This window comes from Mustela nivalis, assembly GCF_964662115.1.
Source record: "Mustela nivalis genome assembly, chromosome: 8".
Taxonomy (NCBI): domain Eukaryota; kingdom Metazoa; phylum Chordata; class Mammalia; order Carnivora; family Mustelidae; genus Mustela; species Mustela nivalis.
The window spans coordinates 18,495,923-18,521,669 of NC_139027.1; the positions used below are offsets into that span (position 1 = coordinate 18,495,923).

Genomic DNA, 25,747 nt, shown 5'->3' on the forward strand with positions numbered 1-25,747 from the left:
TGTCATTTTGGGCTGGCTAAGAATTTGTGAAGGTGATCGAACTTAAGCCAGAATTCGTTTCAAGTCCAGAGGTGGGAACAGGGAGGGAAGAATACCAATGCTTGACTCCCAGGCCAGAGACCGGCAGGCAGCAACTGGAGTGCCTTTGTTGAAGCATCAAGTTTGTGTACGGAAAATGTAGAAGACAAGCTTAAAATGCTGGGTAGGAAATGCACATGTGGAGGATCTGAAGGCTAAGCTGAAGAGTCCCTACTTTATTCTATGGCGAGGTAGGAGTCTCTACTGAACCGGGTGCTCAGTGATCTTAAATAAACCTTATGGCAGAAAGCCTGCTGGATTATAGCCAGGACACATGAGATGTGAGCAGACCAGTGGGACACTCAGATGAACAAAATGAGAGCCTAATGCAGGCTGGTAGCACCAAAAACTACAATACGGTACTTGACAAATTTCATCAAATATGTATTTGTGTGTTTGTGTGTGTGCATATGTACAGTTTAACATCTTTGAAACTGAAATACATTTTATGATTAATCGCATGTCTTAATTGGCAGCGTCTCTTCTTTCCTAACAACATGTAAAATAATGGTGTATCTTAAAGTTGATAGTGTCCAAGATTCAATGAATATGATATCTGGATGTGAATAAGAAATAAAGAATTCAAAGGCAAAGTTTTAAACTTGGGTGACCGGATGACTGGAAGGACAGGTGTTCGTTTCCTTGACCCCCGGAGAGGAGTCTAACCAGATCTTCCATTTGAGCAACGCCGCATAGACAATACTGCGGCTCACCTACTATTAATTAGTTGCCCATCGGAACTAATTAATAATTAAGAATAGGAGGAAGTACTTCTTAATGACAACTTTAATAAGTACATGGGTTTGACCCTCAAGAAACATTCGTAACTTAAAGGAAGGGTGAACTGCCTTTGAGAGGAGTACATGATGCTTAGGGATGGATGGCAAGAAGTTTCTGGATCCAGCTGATGCTCAAATACATCAAGGCAACTGCTAACCTTAGTCATTTGAACAATCGGTACTTCTTCAAATACTGGTTCACTTCTTCCTTGGGGTAGGGACGGAGCGCAATGCAAGTGGCGATATTCTCCGGCTGTTCTAGCCACAGCATGTGGTCAACGTTCTTCTGTTGTAGGGTCTCAGCCAGATCCTTCAGGGCGCGTTCATCGGCAGCCTACAAGAAGCAGAGCACAGAACACAGACTGAATGGCCCTTTGAGGAAGTGTCGGGAGGCAATGAAAAAAAAGTGTGGGGGCTGGGGGGGGTTCCTCCTGACTCAAAGTGGAGAAATAGGTTTTCTCAACGAAAGAGCTGGAGAGCGAGTCTCCAGAAGCAAGAGCTTCACTGCCCCATTTGCTGTTCACTCTCTGAAGGACCTTAGATAAGTGGTTTGGGGGGTCGGAGAGGGAGAGGTATAATCTGTTTCTAAAATGGAAACAATTTTTCTCTTCCCTCCTGAGATGCTGTATGCATTGACTGTAATTATGCTCTACTTCTCTTATGGCTGGTGTCCATCCAGCTATCCCTAATCCTTCAGCCAGCTTTGACTTTAAGAGTTGTAGGAAAGGGGGTGCCTGGGTGGCTCAGTGGGGTAAAGCCTCTGCCTTCGGCTCAGGTCATGATCCCAGAGTCCTGGGATCGAGCCCCACATCGGGCTCTCTGCCCCGCAGGGAGTCTGCTTTCCTCTCTCTCTGCCTGCCTCTCTGCCTACTTGTGATCTCTCTGTCAAATAAATAAATAAAATCTTAAAAAAAAAAAAAAATGAGTTGTAGGAAAGGAGTTCTAACACACACCGCCTCCATCTCCGTCCTCCCCTCCTTTCCCACCTGACCAAACCTGAAGGGCTTTCCTTCTGCTGGAACAGATGCCCGCTGGGTGGCTCAACGGGCAAATCTCTCACATCCTCTCCCATTGTGTCTCATCATCCTTATCACTGTGCTGGCTCCCATTAGCAGGAAGTATTAGAGCTAGCTCTCAGAAAATAATAATAATTAGTGTGCTATTTAGAATAAGGTATTTTTCCCCCCTTTTTTTTTTGCCTAGGAAGGCAGAAGCCAGTAAGGTAACTAGAGATATGTGTCATTGAAATAGAGGAAATTGAGATTGTCACTCTTTACCTAGAGTCCTCTGGGCACAGCCACGCTGAAGAACTCATGGACTTCCCCTCCCTCCTTCAGCACCAGACGTTAGCACAGGACAGTGAGAGTAAGCCCAAACTCTTGCTCTGCCCCTTACTGACTGTGTTCTGTACATGTGTATATTTTAAGCAGGCTGCACACCCAGTATGGAACCCAATTCGGCCGAAGTCACAACCCCAAGATCAAGACCTGAGCTGAGATCAACAGTCAGACCCTTAACCAGCCAAGCTACCCAAGTGTCCCAGTAATTGTGTGATCTTTGATGAGTTACGTGACTTAGCAGGGACTTTCTTTGTAGTGATGACTCAAAGAAATTAGGCTCAGACTAGTGCCTGGCACATAGCAGGCACCCAAGAAATGGAATTAGCCTTGGCATGGTCTTGTATTTTATTGGTCTTTATGGCTGCAGCAGCACCTTAATTTACTCAGGGGTGATTCCTTGGTCCCTTTCTTGGGTATGGCTATTAGTTAGGAATCATCAGACGTCTTTCAGACTTAGGGGAGGTCACCTAATCTCTGTGGGTTTCAGATCTCTCATCTGAATAATAATATATTATCTGCCTGAAAGTGAGGGGGAGGGGGTTGTCCGAACCACATAATTTCTTGAGCTGCTTCCTACAAAAGGAGTCTGAATAAAAAGCTATCTGCTAGGGTGCCTGGGTAGCTCAGTTGGTTAAACAACTGCTTTTAGCTCAGGTCATGATCCTAGAGCTCACGGATCAAGTCCAGCATCAGGCTCCCTGCTCAGCAGGGAGTCTGCTTCTCCCTCTGACCTCTCCCCTCTCATGCCCTCTCTCTCTCTCAAGTAAATAAATAAAATCTTAAAGCAAAGAAACAAACAAAAAGCTATCAGCTGGGACACCACGGTGTCAGTCAGTTAAACGTCTGCATTTGGCTCAGGTCATGATCCCAGGTCCTCAGACTGAATCCTGCATCAGGCTCCCTGCTCAGCGAGGAGCCTGCTTCGATCTCTTCCTGCTGCTCCCCCTGCTTGTGCTCTCTCTCTGACAAATAAGTGAATAATATCTTTTAAAAAAATTTTTTTTGTTTATTTATTTGACAGAGGGCACAAGTAGGCAGAGAGGCAGGCAGAGAGAGAGAGGAAGAAGCAGGCTCCCTGCTAAGCAGAGAGCCTGATGTGGGGCTCAATCCCAGGACCCTGGGATCATGACCTGAGCTGAAGGCAGAGGCTTTAACCCACTGAGCCACCCAGGTGCCCCTATGAATAATATCTTTTTTTAAAAATTTGTTTCATTTCTGTCTACTCGGATTCTCAAGACATTTCCCCATAGAAATTACTGCCTGATATTTTACTACCCAACAGAAGTTTTTCTCTTGACAGATAAATCGGTTTGTGCCAGCTAGCCATAAAGTATTACTGCACCTCAGGGTTCTAGTTTGTTTAAAATAAATTTTACAATGTAAAGTAAAAGATGTGCTTCACATCGAAAACTAAAAAGAATAGAGAAGCATTAGAAACAAACCAAAATCCTACCACTAGCTTAATATTCGGATGTACTTCCTTAGTTTTTCTTTTCAAAATCTGGATCATTTTGTATAGAATACAGTTCAGTTAGCATCACATAATGAGCACTCTTCCATGCCACCTAAATATGCTCCAAAACCACGATACGCTAGCTTTATTATAGCACATTTTATGGGCATAAAATGAACCAATCACTAGTTTTGAAAATTTGGTAATTTCCACATTTTTTACTATTATAAAGTGCTCCTATTTATATTCTTGTTGTATACAGTGCGCCTTGGCGCATCTGATTATCTTCCCATGATACATTTCCAGCAGCAGCAGAACTGACAAAGGGTAAAGGTGAGGGTAAGATCTGTTTGGCTATCTGCAAAAAGAACCTTACCTCTGTCTTCACCGGTGGTGTCTGGTATGTATGTACGTACGTACGTATGTATGTATGTATTTTAAAGATTTTATTTATTTGACAGACAGATCACAGGTACGCAGAGAGGCAGGTGGGGAGGGCGGGGGAAGCAGGCTCCCTGCTGAGCTGAGAACCCGATGGGGGGCTCGATCCCACGACCCTGAGATCATGACCTGAGCGGAAGGCAGCAGCTTTAACCCACTGAGCCACCCAGGCGCCCTGTGTCTGTTATTTATGATGCTAGGTTCAACTTACATTAAGTACACATTAACTTTCAAATAATTAGGCGTCATATCCCGGTAATGCTTCAGATTCACTTTACTTGCAATAGGAACTCCGTGTCCTTGTCCCTTCCGAATCGGTTTTTCCGGGAGGGAGCGTGACAGTACCTTCGGGAGATGCAATAAAAGGCTGGCCCAGTGCACAGGTAGAAGGGCAGGGCCTCCACCCTCACTGGCACCTCCTAAGACATCCGTGGGTGAGGGCGGAGGGGTGCGGGAAGCATTAATAAGTGGACCGAAGTCCACTCTTTACACAGACCCGCTCCAGCCATGGGAAGACGCCCGGGGAAACAGCTGAAGCCCCCGAACCATTTCCAACACTTAGACGTAAACGACCCCTCCCAACTATCGCCGCACCCGCTCTACGAAGTTAAGCCTCAGCCTCAACACCACACCCACTTCCGCTCTCGACGGCCTCGATGCCCCTCCCCCTCCGCCGGATGCCTCACCTCGAGGACCACCTTGCGCATGCGCCCCAGGTCCTGGAGGTATGCGGCCGTGTGGGGATGGTCGCGGTGAATGTGCAAGGCCGCGGTGGCTGCGTGACAGGCCTGCGCTACCAGTGCGCCCGCCGGCCAGGAGAATGGGGCCTGCGATAGATCCTTTCGTAACACCAAGTATTGGACTAGGATCTGCGGCTCTGGGCCAGAGGACGCCATCTTCCTGGCCCACCGAAAGGCCGGCCCTGCTCCCCGGTGCATGCCGGGATGAGGGAGGGGCCCTAAGGGCAGCCATGTTTTTGTACGGCGGCGGCGCAAAGCACCCTGGGTCCGACTGGTTTGATTTTTTGAAGGCGTGGACGGCGGGAACTGCTCGTCCTCATTCTGCCTAAGCGAGAGGAGCGGAGGTAAGAGTAAACGTAAGACCTGGTGACGGACGGGACCGTGACTAGGGTGGAAGGGTGAACGGCTTCTTAAAACGGCGTGTTCTGGAGCAGGTAGGTGTCCGGAGGCCGACGGTGCGTTCCGGAGTTGTGCGCGTCCTGCCGTGAATAGGTGTGACTTTCTTGCCTTTTTTCTTTTACCAGCAAGGAAATCTGGGTGTCTGTTACCGCTTGCCTGCCCAGCTTCCCAGGGGCGCCTGTGGAAATCTGAGGAGATGGAGTGGGCGAATGACGGCAAGTCCAAAGGAGGTATTCACAGGGTCGCCTCCCCTCCCCACCACCGCTGCCAAGACGACCCCTAGGTTAAAGGAGCCCTTTCCTCCTCTGACGGGTGTGACCTGTCAGAGGAGCATTAGGGTGAAAGGAACAGACGGGAGACTGAAAGGGACATAAGATCATTCCTGGCACAAGGAAAATCACTTAAAACGTTTCTAGGCTCTTTTTTAGGCCCTTTCTAAACCGATAGGGTAGAGTTCACCATGTGCTCAGTGTTTATATTCAGAGTTCCAGTTCTAGCCAGCGAGGCCTCTTTCCAGGATTTTTTGGGGTCATCTATGCATTATGCCTGTGGAAGGGTCGATGCCAGGCAGTGACTTTGGTGTTGGTTAGGCCTAGGTTTGAGTCCCGGCTCTGCCCTGAGAAATACTGTGGCCTTAGGCAAGTTATTTTACCTTTCTCTGCCTTAATTTCTTCATCTGGAAAGGGAAGGCAAAGGATAGCCTTACGGTGGTGGTTGTAGAGATTAGAGAAGGACTTCATTCTCTTCATGCTTTCAGTCTTTACATGGTTTGCAAGTGCAGCCTCTAGCACAAGAGTCTTTAGAGGTAGGAAATGTTCAGCAGGCGGTTCGTTGTTGGACTTGATTGGCATTTTGAAACTGTGACCTCTCCTGTGTTGGTTTTAAGCTCTTGGGAACTGAGATTTGCCTCTGAATTTCTGTCCAACCACGAACTTGTCTTCCTTTCCGATACCCAGTGGTACTGGTAGGCAGTTCGCTCTCGTGTGTGTCTTTATAGCCCTGTGTGAGTAATACTTTTTGGAGCTTTAAAGTACTTCATTTAAGTCTCTCTGGATGTCTAAATCCAAAGAGTTATGCATTAGCGCTTTGGGAAAACATGCATAAAAGACAATTTAAAAAATCATTCTACATTTTAAGAAAAGGTTCTGAGAAAGTCTGAATTTGGTGACCTCGTTTACCCGTGGTCCTTACTATCATGGGTAAGTGAGATGAGTTATATTCAGAAAATGCTCTCTTTGGGCAGTGTCCTGGTCAGGGCCTGCTTGTACATTAGTGCTGAGCTATGAGGTGGCTTGTCATTGATTTCTCTTGTCACCTTCTCTGGTTTTATAAATTGTGGCTAATGTCCAACATTTTAGCTGACCCAAATTCTGAAAAGAGTCACCCTTTGTTCCCCCTGAAATGCTTCCTGTTGCCAGAGTTAGAGATCCCTGGCTTCTTGTGAAATGGCCTTTTTTCTTTCCTCAGGTGTTTTAGCTCACTTGGAAAGACTAGAGATTCAAGTGAATAGATCCCGTAAAAACTCAGAAGATCTGCAGAGAGCACAGGCCGTTGAAGGCGCTCTTAGGACCAAGATTCATAAACTGAGATGTCTACGAGATGAGCTGAGAGCTGAAGCAAAGCAGCGTCAAGCCAGAGTGAGTGCAAGGGTAACGTTAGCAGGTTTTCCGAGAGTGTAAAGAGCAGGCAGGATCTGGGAATTAGCAGATTTGTATACTGGGTTTCACCTGTGATCTTCCTGGATTGATTTCAGCCCTCGACCTCTCAAGTGATCAGCCCTGTAGAGTCAGCTAATATCAGTATGAACCAGTAATTGTCAGACACCACTGACAGGCCAGGCAAGTTCTTCTAATCGTTTCTTAGCCCGCAGTCAGACGCACGGGTCTTACCTCAATCTCAGCCTGACTTGAGTCATTGGCACTTTTGTCATTAGCGCCATCTTTCCCTTACCCACACTTGAAACGACACAGTGAACTTCAGTTCTTCCCTCTTTTCAGTTTTCTCTCAAGCCCAGAGTCAGCATGACCTGTCAGATTTTCCTTCAGATTGTCTTTGTCCTTCAATTATTATCCACATGTTGTAAAATGTTTACTAGGTGATTTGGGTGCCAGGATTATTGCAGTAGTCTGCTAGTTATTTCTCTTTCTGTACCTCTGCTGCTCTAATAACTCCTGCACAGGCAAGAAAATGCTTCATAAAACACCACATCATTGGACTTTATATAAATGTAAAAAGTGTAAACTCTTTCTTGTCCGACTTTTTTTTTTTTTTTTTCCTGACTGTTCTGTGAGACTGATCCAAACTGCTGCATATAGTGGTCATTCTTTTTTGTTGCTGTATAGTAATTTCATTTTATGACTAGTCCACAACTTATTTACTAAATTGTATTGTTGGTGACATTTGGGTTATTTGGGTTGTTTCACTTTGGGGCTGTGAAACATTCTTGTTTCTGTCTTTTGATGGAAATATATACTTTTCTATTGGGTATATACCTTGTAGAGTTGCTGGGTCACAGGGTATGTATACTGTCTTTAGTAAATACTGCAGAACAGTTTCTGAAGTGATTATACCAATTTTACATTCCCAGCAGCAGGGTATGAGATTTCCATTGTTGTGCATCTTTACCAGAACTTGATATTGTCAGTTTAAAAAATCCGTCTCTCTGGTGGGAGTGTCCTAGAATCTCGTTCGCCTCATAACTAATGCTGTTAAGGGCTTGTATTGGAAATTTGAAAGTCTTCTGCTGTGAAATGTGCTTTTCAAGGCTTGCACAGAAATTTTATTGCATTGTCTATCTCTTACTGCATTGTAGAATCTTTACTTATTTTTAATATGAATTCTTTGTTTGGGATATTTATTACAAATTTTCTCTTGGCCTGTGGCTTACCTTTTCACTCCCTAATGGTGTCTTGTGATGAAAAGAAAGTCTTCATTTCAGTGAAGTTTGATTTAGGAATCTAACTTTTGACTTACTGCTTTTGTTTTCTTTTAATAAATCTTTGCCTAACTTAAGATGATGAAGCTGTTCTGTGGTATTTTCTAAACGCTCTATTATACTTTGTACTTTCAGAATTACAGTTCATTTGGAATTGATTTTTGTGTATGGTATGCAATAGAGGTCATATTTTTTTAGTTTTCCATATGGATACCACTGCATCCAGTATCACTTTCTGAAGTCCATTCTTTCCCCATTGTATTGTAATGGATCATTGGTCCCTCGCGGGCCTGTTTCTGACTTCTGTTCCATTGGTCTGTTTGTGCTAGTACCAGAGGTTCATTTACTGTATATATGTCCTATATGATATACATCTGTCATATATGTCCTCTTTTTCAGAATTATCTTGGGCTATTCTTGGCCCCTTGAATTTTTCATAAATTCAGGAATCAGCCATCAGTTTCCAAAAACAAACCTATACATTTGATTTGGGATTGCATTGAATCTGTACACCAGTTTGGAGAGAACTGAAATATTTTCAGTATTGCATCTTCCAGCCAGTGTATATGATCTTTCTCTCCATTTATTTAGTTCTTCAATCTCTCAGCAATGTGTGTAGTTTTATGTGTAGAGGTCTTAAATCAGTCATTATATTTATCTTTGGGTATTTGATTTTTCCTGTTGTTACCATATAAGGCAGGGGTCAGCAGACTTTTCCTGTGTGAGGCCAGATCGTCAGTATATGAAGCTTTGTGAACCAGATGGTCTCTAGGGCAGCTACTTAGCTCTGCTGTTGTATTGTGAAGTGGCGCAAACAGTGTGTGATTTAATGGGTGTGAAACCTTATCTACAAAAATAAGTGTCCAATTAGGTCTGACCCACAAGCCACATTTTGATGACCTCTGATATATGGATTGTTTTTTAGAAATTTGATTTTCAAATTGTCGTGTAGAAATATATTTGATTTTTGTATACTGACTTTATATTTCACAACTTTGCTAAATCTACATTCTATTTCTCTCTCTATTCTTTGGGGATTTCTACATTTGGAATCATGTCATATGCAAACGATCACAGTTTTACTGCTTGCCAATCCTTGTAACTTGTTTTTCTTGCCTTATTCTGTTAGCTGAGATCTTCATTATATTGTTGAGTAGAAATAGTCTTAGGGTTAACATGTTCCCTCTAAATTTTGTATACTCTGATCAGATTAAGGAAATCCTCTTGTATGGCTAGTTTGCTAGAGTTTTAATTGTGATCAGGTATTGAGGTTTATTAAATGTTTTTACTGCATATATTAAAGTTGTCATGTTTCTCTTCTTTTATTAATGTGCTACATATTGGTTGGTGTTTGATAATGGCTTACTTTTTTGGAATAAACCTAATTTGGCTTGATGTGTTATCCTTTCTATATAATGCTGAATTTTATTTGCTGATATTTGCTAATTGGACTTTTACATCTCAATTCATGAGATTGTCTTATGAATTTTTTTTTTTAATGTCCTTGTCAGGTGTTGGCAGCACATTTAACCTGGTCTCAGAATGCAAATTTTGAGATGTTTTCCCTTTTTTTCTTCAATTTGATCGTAGAGTTTATATAAAATAGTGTGGTTTTTCCTTAAATTTTTATAAAGAATTACCTAGGAAAGCCCCTCAGGCCTCCCCTGTGGGAAGGTTTTAAATTTCTAATTTGGGGAATCCTGGGTGGCTCAGCCGGTTAAGCATCTGCCTTCAGCTCAGGTCATGATCCCAGGATCCTGGGATCGAGCCCCACATTGGGCTTTCTCCTGAGAGGGGAACCTGCTTCTCTCCCTCTGCCTGCTGTTCCCCTTGCTTGTGCCTGCTCTCGCCCTCTCCATCTTTCTGTCAAATAATAAATAAAATCATCTGTTTCAATTTCTTTGATTAATATAAAGGTTTTATATTTCCTATTTCCTCTTGGGTCATCTTTGATAAGTCGCATTTCTCAGGGAATTTGTCCATTTCATCTAAACTCACTTTTATAAAGTTGTTTGAACCTTCTCAAACAACTTACCAGCTTGTGAGTAGGATTAGTCAGTAATGTGGTCTCATTTTTTACTCTGGTAATTTTTGTTTTTATTATTGGTAATTTGTGTTCACTGTTCTACTCTTTTTCTCTTCTGGATCGCTCTTAAGTTTTATCAATTTTGTATTAGTTTTATTAATTTTGGTGTTATTAATTTTCTCTGTTGGTACATGTGTATTGCATTTGTGTTTGTATTTTCATTGATACCGTCTCATCATTCTATCATTCTTGTTGGATTTAAGTTGCTTTTTAGCTTCCTGAGATGAATACTTAATTTTTTTTTTAAGTCTTTCTTTTCCCCTTTTTGTATGTGAGGTTATAAATTTCCCACTAAACAATGTCTTAGTCAATATGGGCTCTTGTAACAAAAATACCGTGATTTGGGTGGCTTACAGCAACACTTAGGTCTCACAGTTCTAGAGGCTGGGAAGTCCAAGACTGTGGACCCGGCAGATTCAATGTCCATCTAGTGAGGACCTGTTTCCCAATTGATGGTACTGTTCTCATGTAGCCTCACATGGTAGAAGCGGCAAGCTAGCCCTCTGGACACTAGTTACAAGGGCACTAATCCCATTCGTGAGGGCTCTAACATTGTGACCTAATCACCAGCAACGAATGAATTCTGAGGGATACTCACATTCAGTCCATAGCACATGGCTTTAACTATATCCCTCAAGTTGTGGTATGTCCTGTTTTCATTGCTTTGCTCACCCTATACTCATCCTAGACTTCCCTCACATCCTTGTCTTGTTCCTCTCACAATACTCTCCAGTCCCACCAAAGCCTTAATTTGTTCTTCAGGCAAGCACAGTTTCTACTTCTGTAACCCACAAGGTTCTTCCTCTGTTGTGAATTCATAGCATTACCTGGTCACTGTAGCATTTCTTGAGATGTTACATAATAATTTTAAAAACTCTGCATTTGGGGTGCCTGGGTAGCTAAGTGGGTTAAAGCCTCTGCCTTTGGCTTGGGTCATGATCCCAGGGTCCTGGGATTGAGCCCCGCATCGGGCTCTCTGCTCAGCAGGGAGCCTGCTTCCCTTCCTCTCTCTCTGGCCGCCTCTCTGCCTACCTGTGATCTCTGTCTGTCAAATAAATAAATTAAGTCTTTAAAAACAAAAAACAAACTCTGCATTTAGCTTTCTTTCTACTTGTGTCAGGGTAAGAACTCTGTGCTATGCCCCTACCCAGCTTGATTTACTACATATTTTGCAGATTAAAGCATCTGCTGCCAATGTAGAACCTGACCAAACCCTGGAAATCAGTGAGCAAGAAGTTGCGGAAAGAAGACGAGAAAATGTGAAAGCCATCCTGCGGGCGTATCGTTTCACAGGTATAATTTATTTTCTGACCTGTTTCAGTCCGAATCTCTTGTTTTTAGTGAGTTGGTTTGCTAGATACATTATTGATCCTGGACTTATTTCATGAGCTTGGGTTTTTGCCTTCCTCAACATAACATACAAAGCTGGCATACTCTCTGTAGGCATCTTGACGTAGAAAATTGGCCTCTTTTTGCAGAAGATTGGTTCGTGGCCAGCTTAGAGGATTCATTTTAGCTATTCAGTGTGTATCAGAACTGGTACTAGAACTACCTTTGCTACTGGCTGCCTTGATGCCACTGGTCGAATAGTTCGAACCCATTAAGTCTCTGTTTCCCCATTAAAATGGGGATTTATCTTGCCCATTATCTGTGGCATAGAGGATTGTGGAAGGAACTGGACTATTGTACATTAATTGACACTCAGAGAAAAAGGAGAGGTAAAATGAAAATTTCGAAATCTCTTCTTCCATAATTTGATATTAAGATGTTTGATCTTTTCCACCATTTTCTCTGGTTTTAGCAGCTCAAACTTAAAATGAGCCAGAGTGAGCAGAAAGTGTCTATGATGTTCCTTCAACACAGTTTGAGCTCATACTGTATGTACACGGCAGTGCTGAAGTGAAGGGGTGCGCAGCTGAAGAAGACACTCTCTGTGCTGCTGTCTGTTGAGAGGCTTCTCTTGTTTTCTGCAGGGCTCAGTGGGAAGCTGACCAGCCGAGGGTTCTGTGTCTGCATCAGCACTGCTTTTGAGGGAAATCTGCTGGATTCCTATTTCGTCGACCTTGTCATACAGAAGCCACTTCGGATACTTCACCATTCCATTCCGGTCTTCATTCCCCTCGAGGAGATCTCTGCAAAGTACTTACAGACTAATATTCAGCACTTCCTGTTCTGTCTTTGTGAATACCTAAATGCTTACGCTGGGAGGAAGTACCAGGCAGATCGACTTCAGGTATCTGTCTGGGGTTTTTGGGTTTTTTTAAATTTATTTTTTTATTTTTTTAAAGATTGATTTATTTGACAGAGATCACAAGTAGGCAGAGAGGCAGGCACAGAGAGAGAGGGAAGCAGGCTCCCCGCTGAAGAGAGCCCGATGGGGGACTCGATCCCAGGACCCTGGGATCATGACCTAAGCTGAAGGCAGAGGCTTAACTCACTGAGCCACCCAGGTGCCCCTGTTTATTTGTCTTTTTTTAAAGATTTTATCTATTTGACGGGGAAAGAAAGAGAGAAAGTATAAGCAGGGGCACTGGCAGAGGGAGAGAGAGAAGCAGACTGTCCACTGAGCAGGAAGCTGGATGTGGGGCTTGATCCCAGGATGCTGGGATCATGACCTGAGCTGAAGGCAGACACTTTACTCACTGAGCCACCCAGGTGCCCCTGTCTGGGATCTTATATATTATATTTTATGAGCTCAGAATAGGCTTAAAAAGGGGAAAGAAAGGGGGGGGGCGAACAAGTTTTCTTTCATACTCTAAAATGCTTTATAATTCTGAGCCTGAAATTTGACCATTATCCTTATGGTGCATGTTTCTTATTTATATACAAGCTGTTTTCCACCTTCTTCCCCTCTTGAAATGGTGGATGCTGTTGAAGCATGGATACTGGTTAAGGGATTATTTATACTCCCTGATGGTGGTCTTCCGGCTTGAATACTTGACCCTGTCTTCCCGTCACAGAGTAGTACAGTCACAGCTCATTTTCTGGTATTTCTCTTCATTGTGCTTTGCAGATATTGCATTTTTCTACAGATCGAAGGTTTGTGGCAACTGCATGTGTTAAGCCTATCGGTGCCATTTGTCCAACAGTATTTTCTCACTTTGTGTCTCTGTCACATTTTGCTAATTCTCACAGCATTACCAGATTTTTCATTATTTGTTATGGCGATCTGATCATTGATTACAACTCATTAAAAGTTCAAATGGGGGTTAGCCTTTTTTTAGCAATAAAGTATTTTTTAATTAAAGTATTTTTTTTTAAGATTTTATTTATTTATTTGACAGAGAGATCACAAGTAGGCAGAGAGGCAGGCAGAGAGAGAGGAAGGGAAGCAGGCTCCCCGCCGAGCAGAGAGCCCGATGCTGGACTCGATCCCAGAACCCTGGGATCATGACCTGAGCCGAAGGCAGAGGCTTTAACCCACTGAGCCACCCAGGCGCCCCTAAAGTATTTTTTAACTAAAATGTATACACTAGTTTTTTTGACATAATGTTATTACATACTTAATAGACTACAGTGTAGTATAAACATAATTGTCCTAGGAAACCAAAAAATTCCAGGTTATTGCGGTGGTTGGGAAATCAACCCACAGTATCTCCAGCGTATGTCCGTGTAGTTTCTGTGCTTTCACTTCAGCAGGGGTTTATCGAATCTGCCTTGTGCCGGGTGCCTTGCCGAAGCTTGGGTATAGATGCGGAGCGGGATAATACATAGGGGGGTACTGTCCATCTTTGTCTAAACTCTGGCCTTTTGGGGGGATGTAATGGAACTAGGGTTGGGCTAAAACAAATTTCTTTACATAGATGGAAAATGAATGCAGATAAGGAATATGTGAATTTTGTCAGCTTCGTGTCCTGTTCTCCCCGCCCCGGCTTGCCTGCATTCCGACTGCCTCCGACGCTCTCGGGTTTCGGGTAGACGGATACGAGAAGGCGGACGCAGAGCCTCTCCACCGGCCGCACAAAGGCCGTGTATCTCCCTCGTGCCCTGGGCCGTTTATTCAGTGCTTCCTGCGGCCCTTTCTAGGATGCTGCCAACTCTTGGTTATCTTATAAGTCTTTATCATTAGTCCTTTTCACAGGCTTCTTTCTGCCCTTTATTTCTCTGAAATTTGATTCACGGGCCGTATTTTTGTAGACATGTTTGAAGTGTCACAGCCACCCACTGCCTTTGGAACTGTCACCATCCCGTATTGTGTCTGTTTTGACCCCCACCCTCCTCAGAGTGACTTTGCAGCCTTCCTGGCCGGGCCCTTGCGGAGAAACTCGCTGTGCAACTTGCTCTCCTTCACTTACAAAGTGGAGCCGCAGGGTCAGTCGGTCCCATTTTGTGCCAGACTGCGGTATAAGGACCTCACGACAACCCTGCCAACTGACGTCACCGTTACGTACCAAGGTGAGAGGAAGGACGCCTTGGCAAAGAAATGATGATGTGCTCTGTGGGGTTCAGGTGGAATGAAACGGGGTAAAATGGTGGACTCTCTCCCGGAGCCCCAGTCTTCTGTTACTCTAGACATTTACTCAGTACAATACAAAGACTATTTTCCTTTTTTCTACCATTTTTCCTCTCCTCTTTGTAATTATGTAAACATAATTACCCTAGTTCCCACCTCCTCTGCCCCGTCGGACTTGGCCAGTGTTCCTTCAGTTTATGTGCGTCGTCATTGGAGACCCCTCTCGAGAGACAGCTAATGAGGCCGAGTCATGGGGTCACTCGCCAAGCGCGCCAGTAGACTCGTTTCACTAGGCAGCCAATTAGACAAATAAGTATACACTTAGCTCTCTAGAGACCCTTCGGTGTATGGGAATTCTGGAGCACTGGCTGAGAGAGATTGTGTAACTGTTTTGGTTAAATGAACCAGAGTAATGTGACATGGGACATAATGTAAAAAAGGATCAAGTATTTTTAGGAAGTTGGAAAGTTTCGAAGCTGCCACACATTTTACACTATAGGTTTTAGACTTCTGGGCAGAGTCTGTTTGGGGCTTAAAATGTCATTGGTCCAATAAAGGGCAGTTTCAGTTCCAGACCGAAAAAAAAAGGTTACATGGGTCCAGAACATCAGCGATCTGGGTTCTTTCCTCATTTAGTCGCACTAAATGAGGTCCATATAATCTGTTCTAGGAACGGACGCATTATCCCCCTCGTGGGAAGAACAGCGAGCATCCCATGAAAATCTGTTTTTTTCGAAGCCCCTACATCAAGTGTTTACTTCATTTGCAAGAAAAGGAGAAAAGTTGGATATGAGCCTGGTCTCCTAGAATATTTTCATTGGGAACATGTCAAAAAGTGAGTAAAATAATACTGTGCACAGTCCCCAGGCTAGGTCCTGTGAACTGAAAACTGTTGAAAGGTTCAGACCCCCTGCCTGGGGACCATCCTTGCAGTGAGAGCAATCGCGCAGCCCATCAGGGTGGTCGGGGCGGTTCGGACAGTTTTGGTGTCGATCTGATTGTGTTTTAGCTGAAAACCAGAGGATGTGATGGGGCAGTTGAAGGCGTGTTGTCAAAGAGGGAGTAAGTACCTTTTAACTAGAGAGTATTCCTAGCTTTTTTGAGAGCTTTAAGTAATTCTGTTTCATTTTCTTGAGACTTTTGAAAAGAAAGTTCTTAGAACACTCCAGGTTCCTGATATGACAGGAATCACACGGCTAAGAAAAGAATGATCTTTAGTTTGAAGCCCTGTGTTCTAGGCTACTGTTTTATAAAGAATACGTGTTAAGTACCATGGATAATCAGGGCTGTATGTAGCTAATACTTTGTTTCTAAACATGTTAGTAGAGAGTTGAGAGTATTAAGACAGCTATAAACAGCGTGATCCGAAGTCTGCTCTTACTCCTTGCTTGTCAGGGGCCGCAGACCCTCCCTCCTCGCTCTCCTGCAGGCTCTTGGCCACAGCTGCACAGTTGCCTCCCCCCGTCTCCTGATCTCAGTTACAAGGATCATTTCTCCTTACGTTATAACCCCGGCCTCCGGCTTGCTGACATGTTTTGTTCCTTATGGGAATATGTAGAGGGACGGTGCCCGGATGTGAAAGCCTGCGTCTGGCAGGGTCCACCTGTTGAGAGCCTGTCCGCACGTTGCCCAGGCACAAGTAGGTGTCCTTACTCCCCGTCCTGCCCTGGGCCCACAGCCGCATCCTGCCCTAACACGGTCACTTCCTAGACCAGGTGACCAGGAAGCAACCCTGCGCGTGTGGGCGCCCGTGGGGCGGGTCGAGTCGGCTGGGACCACCATGTGGAAGAAAGGGGCTTGAGCAGGATCAGCCGTCTTAGTTCAGGCTCTTGCCTTCCAGGCACCTGGTAAGGATGCGCGGTGTGAGTCAGCAAAGTACTACACAGAATTTTCACAATGATCACATTCAAGTTGAATAAAGCTTTTAATAAAACAGTCTTGTTCTTTATCAATACCTGTAAATTCTCTTTTTTAAAGCAGTAGCAAAGGCGACTGACTGTAGCAAGAGCTCAAGAGGCAAGGCAATATCGGAAAGTGGTTTTTTTTTTTAAACAGAAAGTTAAAAATATAAATGTAGAAGATCTGTTTATATATTTTTCTCTCAGAAATAAATTCCCTTTCCCTCCCTCCCACCAGGTAAAAGGAAATATTGCACTTTCTGCTGTCATGACTAAGGTGGCAGGGGTTCCGGAAGAACCTTTCAAGATTATCAGGAACATAGCATGAGGGCCAGTTCACCTAACCCGGACCAGATTGAGACGAGCAGGTCTCCAGCTTGAAAGACTGCTTCCAGGTGAGCACTGGGGAGCAGAACACTTGCCTGCTCGGCCGTCCTGTCCCACCACGTCCTCGTCTGAAGCACAGCTTTCCCGTCTGTGCTCCCAGCCCAGAAGCAAAGGCAGCTTTGTTCCACCTCGGACACGTTTCCTGCTCACAGTGGCCATGGCCTCTCTGGGGGAAGGAGGGCTGGTCAGACCCAGGGCTCTGGAAGATTCTGTTCCAGTACTACGCCTAAGACCCCTACTCTCTGAGGAAGCTACAGGCACACTGAGGAAGAGTATGGCCACCCTCAGAGCTCACGTATCCATGAACAAATGAAGGCTTGAGGAGATTTTTAAACCTAAAGTCTATGTGAGTGTGCACTTCAACAGTTTGGGAATGTCGGGACTTGGTCATGTGTCCTTTCCCAAGGCCTTTCTCTGATTCCAAAAAATAGATTCTTCCTTCCCATCTGGACTGGTGAAACTGGAGGCCGTTCAGGAGTTATCCACCACCTGGTGGGGCAGGGTGACCGAGGAGCCGTTAGGGAAGGCAGCTGGCTTATCACGCCCCTTCAGGAAAAAAGTTAGCAGCTCCCCCTTCCCCTTCACAAAGATGGGCCCTCGCCTCACAAAGCGGAAGCCGTACTCTCGAAGGATGGCTTGTGTTTCTTCCACCACCTGTAGAGGGAGAACATTGTGTGAGCTCAGAGCGGGGCTGCCCAGAGGTGTCCACATGGGGCCTGCGGGTCCCGATGAGTCTGCCTGTAGTGCTCTTTTCCAGATGTCTTCGGCCAGGCCCCTTATTCTGCGCATGAGGGGGCCAGGGTAGTTTGCCTGGGGCCTCTCTCACAGCAATAGCGCTCGCTGACCCAAAGGACAGCCCTAGGTTGTCTCTGGCAGCATCGCTCCCTGTTCTTTTGTCGGCACTCTGCCAGACCCAGCTGGCATGATTCGGGGAAGTTGGTGGTGGTGCAAGAGATTAGAAAGTTCATACCAAAAGGATAGGGTTACCAAGAGCTTAAGCCTAAATTTTGCAAAGGGGAGTGAAGTATTGCCCACCCTTGCCTGTGACCTTCCAGAGCTACCCCCTTGATACCCCGGGCCAACGGACAGGCAGGAGCACATGGCAACACGCGCTAGTCCGATGTTGTTGCCGGCTCCTGCGTCTGCGCACACGCTCCGCTCCGCTGCAGGCCTCACCTGAATGTTGCCCATGACCCCCGTGGACTCCATCCTGCTGGCCACATTGACCGTATTGCCCCAGATGTCATAGTGTGGTTTCCGGGCTCCAATGACCCCAGCCAGGACCCCTCCTTTGTTCATGCCTGGTGGAGGGACAGAAAACTGAGCGCAGCCACGAGCCATGATTTATCCCATTCGCTATCCCTTCTCAGAAGCCACCAGCTCCTCTCCGGAGAATTCACCACCTGATCCCAGCCACAAGGCTCCCAAGTCTGTGAACAGAGTCCTCAGGAAGCTCGTCTCTAAGCCACCAGAGGGCAGATATGTCTCCGGTCTGTCCTGTCCTGTCCTGACCACCATGCTAACTCATGCAGCACAGAAGCTGCCAGTTTCAATGCGTATCTGTCACTGCAGGGGTCCTGTGAGCTCAGCCAGGAGTGAGAATCCCACCCCCACCTCTTCACAGAGGGGACAGCAGGGGACATGAACTCCTAAGATGCTGGACTGAGGCAGCAGAGCTCTCCACAGGCATGCAGGATTGCCCTGGGGGGCCGGAGTAGGCAGCCTGACCACAGCCACGCTCCGAAGGCAGGCTCATCGCCGTGAGGTATGGCCATGTTGCCAGATGTGCCGTCTGATCATCTGAGATCCCTAAGGTCCCAGAGCTGTGCAAGTGCGACCCTCCCCAACCTAAACGCCTCCAAGGCTAAGTCTCTGGCCCTTCTGCCCAGGATGTGCTGAAGCCCTTGCCTCGGAGCATGGCAAGGAGCGCGCAGGCCCAAGAACCCTTACCGATGCGCAGCATGAAGTTGTTGAAGGACTGGTTGTTGATGTTTGTGAGTGTGTCCTTCATGGCCAGAGCAAAGTCTGCCAGGTCAGCCAGGTGCTGCCAGCGCTCCTTGTCTGACTTCTCCTCCTGGGCGGGGGAGCAGCGGCGAGAGCATGAGGAGCCGGAATGGACACCTTCCTCCCTTCGCGGCATTCTGGAGGCGAATTCCTACACCTCCCACAAATGAGGCCGTGACCTCTACCTTGGCTCGTCACTGACAGTTCCCCTGGATCCCTTAGGTTCCTCAGGGTCCCCAGGTGGGGTGGGGCCGATCCTGGCCAGCTACGTTGCTTCCCATCTGCTATGCGGCCAATCAGGAGTCCTACCTCATCGCCTTGCCTGGGCTCATGTCTGGGGTAGTCCTCGTTTTGATTTCTTAACTAGATTCTAAGCCCTTGAAGGTCATGACCCATCTTAGGTTTCTTTAGCCTCATCCATAAAATGGAGATGGTAGTAGTACTTGTATAGGACAGTTGAAAAACAAAATAGGATGATAACAGTTTAAGAACAGCTCTTGGGCCCTGGGCCCCCACAGCTCATTTCCTCTCGTAAACAGCTAGCTCTGCAAGTCCGATAAGACCAAAGAACAGGCTGATGCAGGCCAGTGAGCTCTGAAGACCCCTTTTCTATCAGAACTGCTCCCCCAACCTGGATGTTTTCATTGTCATGTAATTGCGTGGATGGTTGCTTACTCCCCAGCTCTTTAGAAAGTTTAGAGTGTAAAGGGAGCATGGCCACGGTTAGAGCAGTTCTGCCTGGCCTAAGCTGGGCACCAGTTGCAGAGGTGGAGGGGGGCTGTGTAGCCTACTCTTTCTCTGCCCGGTTAAACTGGGCTGGTAAAGGGACCCCAGGGTCCTGGGATCGAGTGCCGCCATTGGGCTCCTTGCTCGGCAGGGAGCCTGCTTCTTTCTCCACCTCTGCCTGCCACCCTGCCTGGTTGTGCACTTGCTCTCTCTCTCTCTCTCTCTGACAAATAAAAAAAAACTTAAAAAAAAAAAAAAACTGTGCCAATAAACCTAATTTTAAGTTTGCCTTACGTGCTGGTGGTGTGTGTGTGACCCACTGAGCCAGCAGTGCTCGCTCACATCAGCTACCCTGGTGACTCCTTGCTTCACATGCGAGCCGTGGACTGCCGCGCTCCTGCCTCAGGAGACAGCGCCCCATCCCTTCCAGCCATGGGGGGGCGCTTAGCTACCTTATTGGAGCTGGCAAAGCCATTGGTGTTGACATCTGGGGTGACTCCTGAAGCTGCCATGTAGGTGCTGCCGATGGTTTTGATCTTGGTGATGACCCGGAATTTGGGGTTGTCCAGCAGCTGAGGCCAGTAGTAAAGAGGAGAGAAAGGTCACCAGAGTCCGAGGAGATAAACGAGTCAACTAAGTGACAGATATGCCTGTGTACAGCAGCCCCACAGGACTCCACCAAAGCTCTTCTGCCACTTATCGGTCACATGATGTTAGTCAGACTTGCCGACGGAGACTCCATTTCTGTCACCTTAACATGCGACAAAACTGCCAGGCCCCTAGGGTGCTTGAACCTACCTGGAAAAGTATTTTCCTCGGCAACACAAGTCACCCAGTAGACAGTTACGGAATCTCAATCAGGTTTGGAGCAGACGGTGCCTCAGAATCTTATTTGGGCCAGTGCTTCCGCTGTGATCGTGTACGTAACACCCCCCCCCCCCCTGCAGACCCGCCAGGCCGCAGAAGCTCCTGCGCTCCCGGGAGAGGCGCACACGGGAAGACCGAGCCGCTGGCATAGCTTCAGCTTCTCCGACTGCTGCGGCCCGGCCTGCGCTAGAACTCGGAACAGGCTGGCACAGGGCGAGGGAGGGGCAGGAGGGGCACTCACGGAATCAAAGTCTGAGATGATCTCATTGAGGAAGCGCAGACACTCGATGCCGCCGTTGTTGATGCTCTCCTCCGTGTAGAAGTCGGCGAAGTTGGGCAGGGAGGCGAACATGACTCCGATCTCGTCGTAGGACTGGCTGTACAGCTCCTAAGGAGGCAGGGCCTGGTGGGGTCGGTGCCCAGGAATGAATCCCTCCCACCCCCAGGACGGTGGACTCCGCTTTCTAGATGGACTGCAGCTTGTAAGGATGTGGCCCATCGCGACTTCGAATGAATTTCCCTGGGCCCTGTAAGAGCCCTGGCTGTGAGGAGGAGGGTGGATGGAGTCGGGAAATGAGGCATCAGAACCCTCGTGTGAGGAGATGACCCCTGGCAGAGGGTGGGGCCTTCCAGGGACATGTGGCCGCGGAAAACGTCCCAGAAGCCTGTGCACTGCCGGCCTCACGTCCGCCGCCGACAGCCAGATGGAGACACACAGCGTCCTGGCTGCCTGCAACCGTGTGAGGCCACCCCTCACCTCATCTCTCTTCTTGGACCCCAGGAAATGGCGGGCCACGTGCTCAGGCAGCATGTTGGTGACCAAGGCCTCATTCCAGCGCCGCATCTCGTAGACACGTTCTTTCTGGTCGTGGACCTCAATCTTCCACAAGAACAGTGTCCTTGCCAGTTTTTCCACCTGTGGACAGACGCGGGCAAGGTGTGTGCTTCAGCCGGCCATTTGATGGAAAGGCGAAGAGCGGAACTCGGAGGGGTTCCACGGGGGAAACACCCGCAGGAAGACGACCAAGTGGCCAAGGAAAGATGACACAGAGAGAAGCACCGACACCTCAGTGGGGTTCCCGGCCTCGCCATGGTTGTGTAGAGCTCCAAGAGCCTTCTGGGTATGTGGGGGCCTAGCTCTGGGACCTCATTCTAGCTATGGGTCTGTCTAGGAGGCTGGTGGCAGCAGTGGGGACCTCCTAGCCTGGGGTGGAGCCCCGACTTCCAGCGGGCCCCATCAGCCAACAAGTGGCTAGGGAAGGCTGTACTTCCCCTGGCAAACCACTGGGGGGCACTTGGGCTTTCGGGGAGCTACTCCACACCCCCCCCAGGTCTGCTTGCTTTTTTTCTTCTTCCTTTTAAGCAAACAAAACTTCATCAGCTTCTTTCCCTTTCTCTTCTGGCTCCATGGTGTCTTAGTGACGCCCAGAGCCAGGGTGGGTGAAAACCCACGGGCCCTGACCTAGGAAACAGATTTTCTCTCAGCTTTCAGTCTCTGTGCTCTGCTTCAGCATCCCGGAGGCGGTCAGGAGGAAGAGGCAAAGACTCTTGTATTACAGGCAGGAAACAGAAAAATGGAGGGGGTGAAGGCTCAGGCAGGCCCACATGTCAGGCTGCGCAAGGGAAGCAGCATTCCTGAGGAGCTCGGGTTCTTGGATCCTGAGCTTCTCAGGAGGCCCCACCGGGTTGTGTGCAAGGGGAGGGGGGCGCGTGCCGGCACTCACGTGGCGCGAGAAGTAGTAGAAGCTCAGCATCATGATGAAGATCATCACGGTCATGGAGTACTTAGAGGGCACCAGGGGCAGCCTGTGGGCCAGAGAAGAGCTTGATTCCCTCCAATGGGACTGGGCCCTTCCTGTCACCCTGGGCCAGAAACTTCTCCCAGCTCCTTAGGCACCTTCACAGCAAGTCCAGACTCCCACACGTCAATCTTTCTTCAACCACTGGGCTCTTAACAGGCAGCCGAGCCCTGGCCCCTCCCAGAATCCACCTCAGGGCTCCCCAGGTATTAAGAAAACACCATAGGTACAACCATGGAAGCCTCTGGAGAAAGGAGAGCCTGGCGTTGCAGTGATGAGACGAGGGTACATACGAGGGTATGATTCTTTTTTTAATAATTTCACATTTCTGAATGGAGCTACCCTTTGCATTACTATACAGTAGTCTGTTGTATGAATGTATCACAGCTTGTGGGGCCATTTGCTGTTGATGTGGTTTGGGTTCTCATCTGCTTTGTGTGTTCCTGTGTATGTGCAGCTATGATGAACGACGGGGCTGGACGATTGTGCGCACATCCTGGAGTGGAGAGGTGTGCACGGATTTCTGTGATGTTCGTAGGGCTCGGTGGGAATGCTGCGTCATAGGACTATTTGCAACTTTACTAAATAATAAATAACTCCAAATTGTTTTCTAAAATGGTTGTACCGGTTTATACTCCCATCAGGAGTCCGTCACTGTTGTACTTGATAGTGCCAGACTTCTCCGTCCTTGCCCAACTGATAGGTGCGTAGTGGTCTTTTGTTGTGGTCCTAATGTTCACATCCGTAATTACGTGAATGCCTTTCATTTATTAGTAGCCATTTAGATTTCTTTTAGGAAGGGCCTATTCTGTTCTTCTGCCCTAATTCTGTTACATAATCTGTTTTTTTTTTTTTTAATTTGAAGGTCTAATCAAGTCACTGAATCAACATGTTAGAGCTAGAAGGGACCTTGGAGAGCTTCTAGTCCAATATCCTCTTTAAGATGTAAAATAGACTAAAAAACTGGCCTGCCTGTGGCCCCAGAGACAGCCGTGCAGCAGGGAGCAAAGCTACATCCTCGAACCTTCTAGACTGGGTGCAGTCTTCCTTCCTCCTCCTCTGCTGTCCGTCCCACTGGTTCCCACTCTCCTCACCTCAACCCAGCCCTGTCCCGCCCGCTAAAGCACAGTGCTGCTGCTCCCCTGCTTCGCTCTGGCCCCGGAGTGTCCAGACCAGCGTCCTTCTGCCTCTCTCCAACCCTCCTCTAATGAAAATCCCACGCTGTCTGCCTCTGAAGGGGTGAGATCATGGCCTTCTCTTGTCTCTAGAAGAGAGGGCGACTAAGTCCCGACCAAGAAGAGGAAAGCCGCTGCCCTTACCTGCCAGTGCTGTTGAGCCCAGGGGTGGAAAGTCCCTGCATCTTCTCTAAGGCGACCACAGGAAAGCTGTGGGACAGAATGTAGCGCCCTTAGTTCCTCCCTGGGGACAAGTGGCTGACATCCAACAGCCAAACACGGAGGGAGCCAGGATCGTCTGCTCATCAAGAATGAAAGGATCTACCCCAGGGTCACAGCCCACTAGTGGCGTATCTGTGAGAAGCCGCGAACCCCGACTCCCGTATCATCCTCCGATGAGCCCCGGGCCTGGGACCTGGAAGTGGGGACTTGGGGTGGAGGAAGGAGACGATACAGATCCCCAGGCTTCATCTTACTCGTGTTCCTGAAAGCGCTTGCGATCGTATTCATCAAAGATGGGGCGCCAGGCGTAGATGTTGATGACGGCCACGGCCCCCGTGACGAGCAGCATGAGTGTGAGCTTCACCATGTGGCTGACCTGCACCAGCATGATGGTGGCGATGAGGGACAGCACGGCGACATAGTTGTAATACTTGGGGTTCTCCACGCAGCCGTCCTCCACGTCCAGCCCTGCGGTGCTGTTGTTGGGCCCGGTGTAGTACTGGAGACAGCTGAGCTGGAGGCCAGGACCAGGGGGCAGGAGGACACGGAGCGCAAGGGGACAGCAGACACCGGTCAGAGGCGGCTGGGTCGTGGCCACCACGTCCCACAGCTCCCTCAGAAACACTGACAGACGGGACAGCTACCAAGGAACAATGCAAGTTAGTAGTTCTCACTAAGAACTGAACCGTATCTTGCTGGATGTTTATGAAAATCGTCGAGTATCTGTAGTGTCGCCACCTTTACAGAAAGCCCCCCGAGGCTAGGCTTGCGCCCGGCAGCGCGCTCAGCAAGCGGGACCGCCAGAGCGAGGGGTCCAGCGTTCAGGTTTCCCGTACAATGCGCGCTTGTCCCTTCTCACTGTTGCTTAAGGAGGGGCCGAGGGGCCAGCCAGGGGGCCTCGGTCCCGGTTTCGCCGCCTGGCAGCCAGTCTCTGCTCAGATGCTTCTATTTCCGGGCCTGGGCCCGCTGCCTGGCAGACGTAAGTCAATGGCAAGTCCGTCCATCTGCCGCAGCAAACCTACTTCCCGGAACTTCCACCGCCGGTACTCGGCCAGCCCCCGGGAAGTTCTCAGTGAAAAGCTGTCCTACCGCCCTGGTCTTTCACCCTGCCCTGGAGACGGGATCTCGAAATCCTGTCCTGCACAGTGTCCGTGACCCTGCTAAACAGTGGTCCCCAGACCCGGCGCCAGGCTCCAGGGGTGCTCAGGCAGGCCAGGGGCTCAGGCTTCCTTCCCTGCACTCGGGCGCCGCGTGACCCGGGCTTGTGGGGTTCTGCAGCTCCGAACGTGGCATTCTAACTGGACTTTGGAGCAGTTGGCCTAAGGGCCTTTTCACCTATGCTGCTACAGAACAAGTCTCCACAGTGAGGTTCTCCCCAACCCCGGGGCTTAAATTGTTAGAGAAAATAAAGCAAATGATGTAACATTTATTTGAAAAAAGTAGGACTTTTTAAGAGCACGTATACAGTACAGCCAAAATTGTTGGGGACCATGAGGACTGACAAGAACATTCCCTGCAGCTCCAAGCTGCTAAGGCTCAGTCGCTGCCTGGTGGCTCTGAGTCCACAGTGCTGGGCTGCCAGCCGCGAGCACTGTGCCCCCTGAGCAGTGAAAGCGTTTCCTCACAAGACTGGGATCTAGAACTGCTTGATCCTTGATTCTGTCACTTACTGACTGTGACCTTAAGTGAATTAACCTGAGCTTTGCAGCTGTAGATAATGATACCAATGTCTTGGGAATGTTAGAAAGATTCAATGAGTCAGCGTCCGCCACGGGGCCTGGGGCCTGGGGTTGAGCCCTTGGACTCTGAGAGAGCTAGGAGCTGGGGGAAACAGGTCAGTCTCAGGTTTCTGGGGTAGAAGATCCCCTCCACTTGGCCAAGGTGATGTGTTTAGGAAACTGAGTGCCACTCTAAACCTGTGTCTAGTGGGGGAGGACTGGTTGACCACCAGCCTTTCTCCACTGG

General features: G+C 47.9%; 3 protein-coding genes across 5 annotated transcripts in view; 1 reads left to right on the forward strand and 2 right to left on the reverse strand.

The window, feature by feature from the left end:
• Positions 1-846: 846 nt before the first annotated feature.
• On the reverse strand, positions 847-5,201 carry PTRHD1 (peptidyl-tRNA hydrolase domain containing 1). The gene is made up of 2 exons (XM_082745255.1): positions 4,778-5,201; positions 847-1,191 (listed from the first exon to the last, which is right to left on the reverse strand). Exons 1-2 carry the CDS (start codon positions 5,027-5,029, stop codon positions 1,021-1,023), a joined length of 423 nt encoding a protein of 140 aa, XP_082601381.1. The 5' UTR covers positions 5,030-5,201; the 3' UTR covers positions 847-1,020.
• On the forward strand, positions 5,062-25,221 carry CENPO (centromere protein O; the record flags this gene model as incomplete). Its single annotated transcript, XM_082745172.1, is given in 11 exon segments — positions 5,062-5,112; positions 5,115-5,175; positions 5,356-5,460; positions 6,698-6,867; positions 11,427-11,544; positions 12,225-12,484; positions 14,475-14,646; positions 15,375-15,539; positions 16,841-22,682; positions 22,843-23,088; positions 23,251-25,221. Coding segments are annotated over 8 exon segments (1,074 nt in total). The 3' UTR covers positions 15,512-15,539; positions 16,841-22,682; positions 22,843-23,088; positions 23,251-25,221.
• The window catches only part of ADCY3 (adenylate cyclase 3), a gene marked incomplete at its 3' end in the record, with an annotated part of 77,857 nt that continues 68,719 nt past the window's right edge, over positions 16,610-25,747 (reverse strand). For 2 of the 3 annotated variants that reach the window (XM_082745040.1, XM_082745042.1), the window contains 8 exons: positions 24,037-24,296; positions 23,705-23,770; positions 22,311-22,392; positions 21,344-21,502; positions 20,828-20,974; positions 20,172-20,291; positions 18,940-19,063; positions 17,848-18,290 (listed from right to left, as the gene is read on the reverse strand). In XM_082745040.1, the coding sequence (XP_082601166.1) occupies positions 17,848-18,290; positions 18,940-19,063; positions 20,172-20,291; positions 20,828-20,974; positions 21,344-21,502; positions 22,311-22,392; positions 23,705-23,770; positions 24,037-24,296 (1,401 nt within the window). Of the gene's footprint in view, positions 17,644-17,847; positions 18,291-18,939; positions 19,064-20,171; positions 20,292-20,827; positions 20,975-21,343; positions 21,503-22,310; positions 22,393-23,704; positions 23,771-24,036; positions 24,297-25,747 lie in introns of those variants that run through there. The other variant, XM_082745041.1, reaches the window with a different exon arrangement.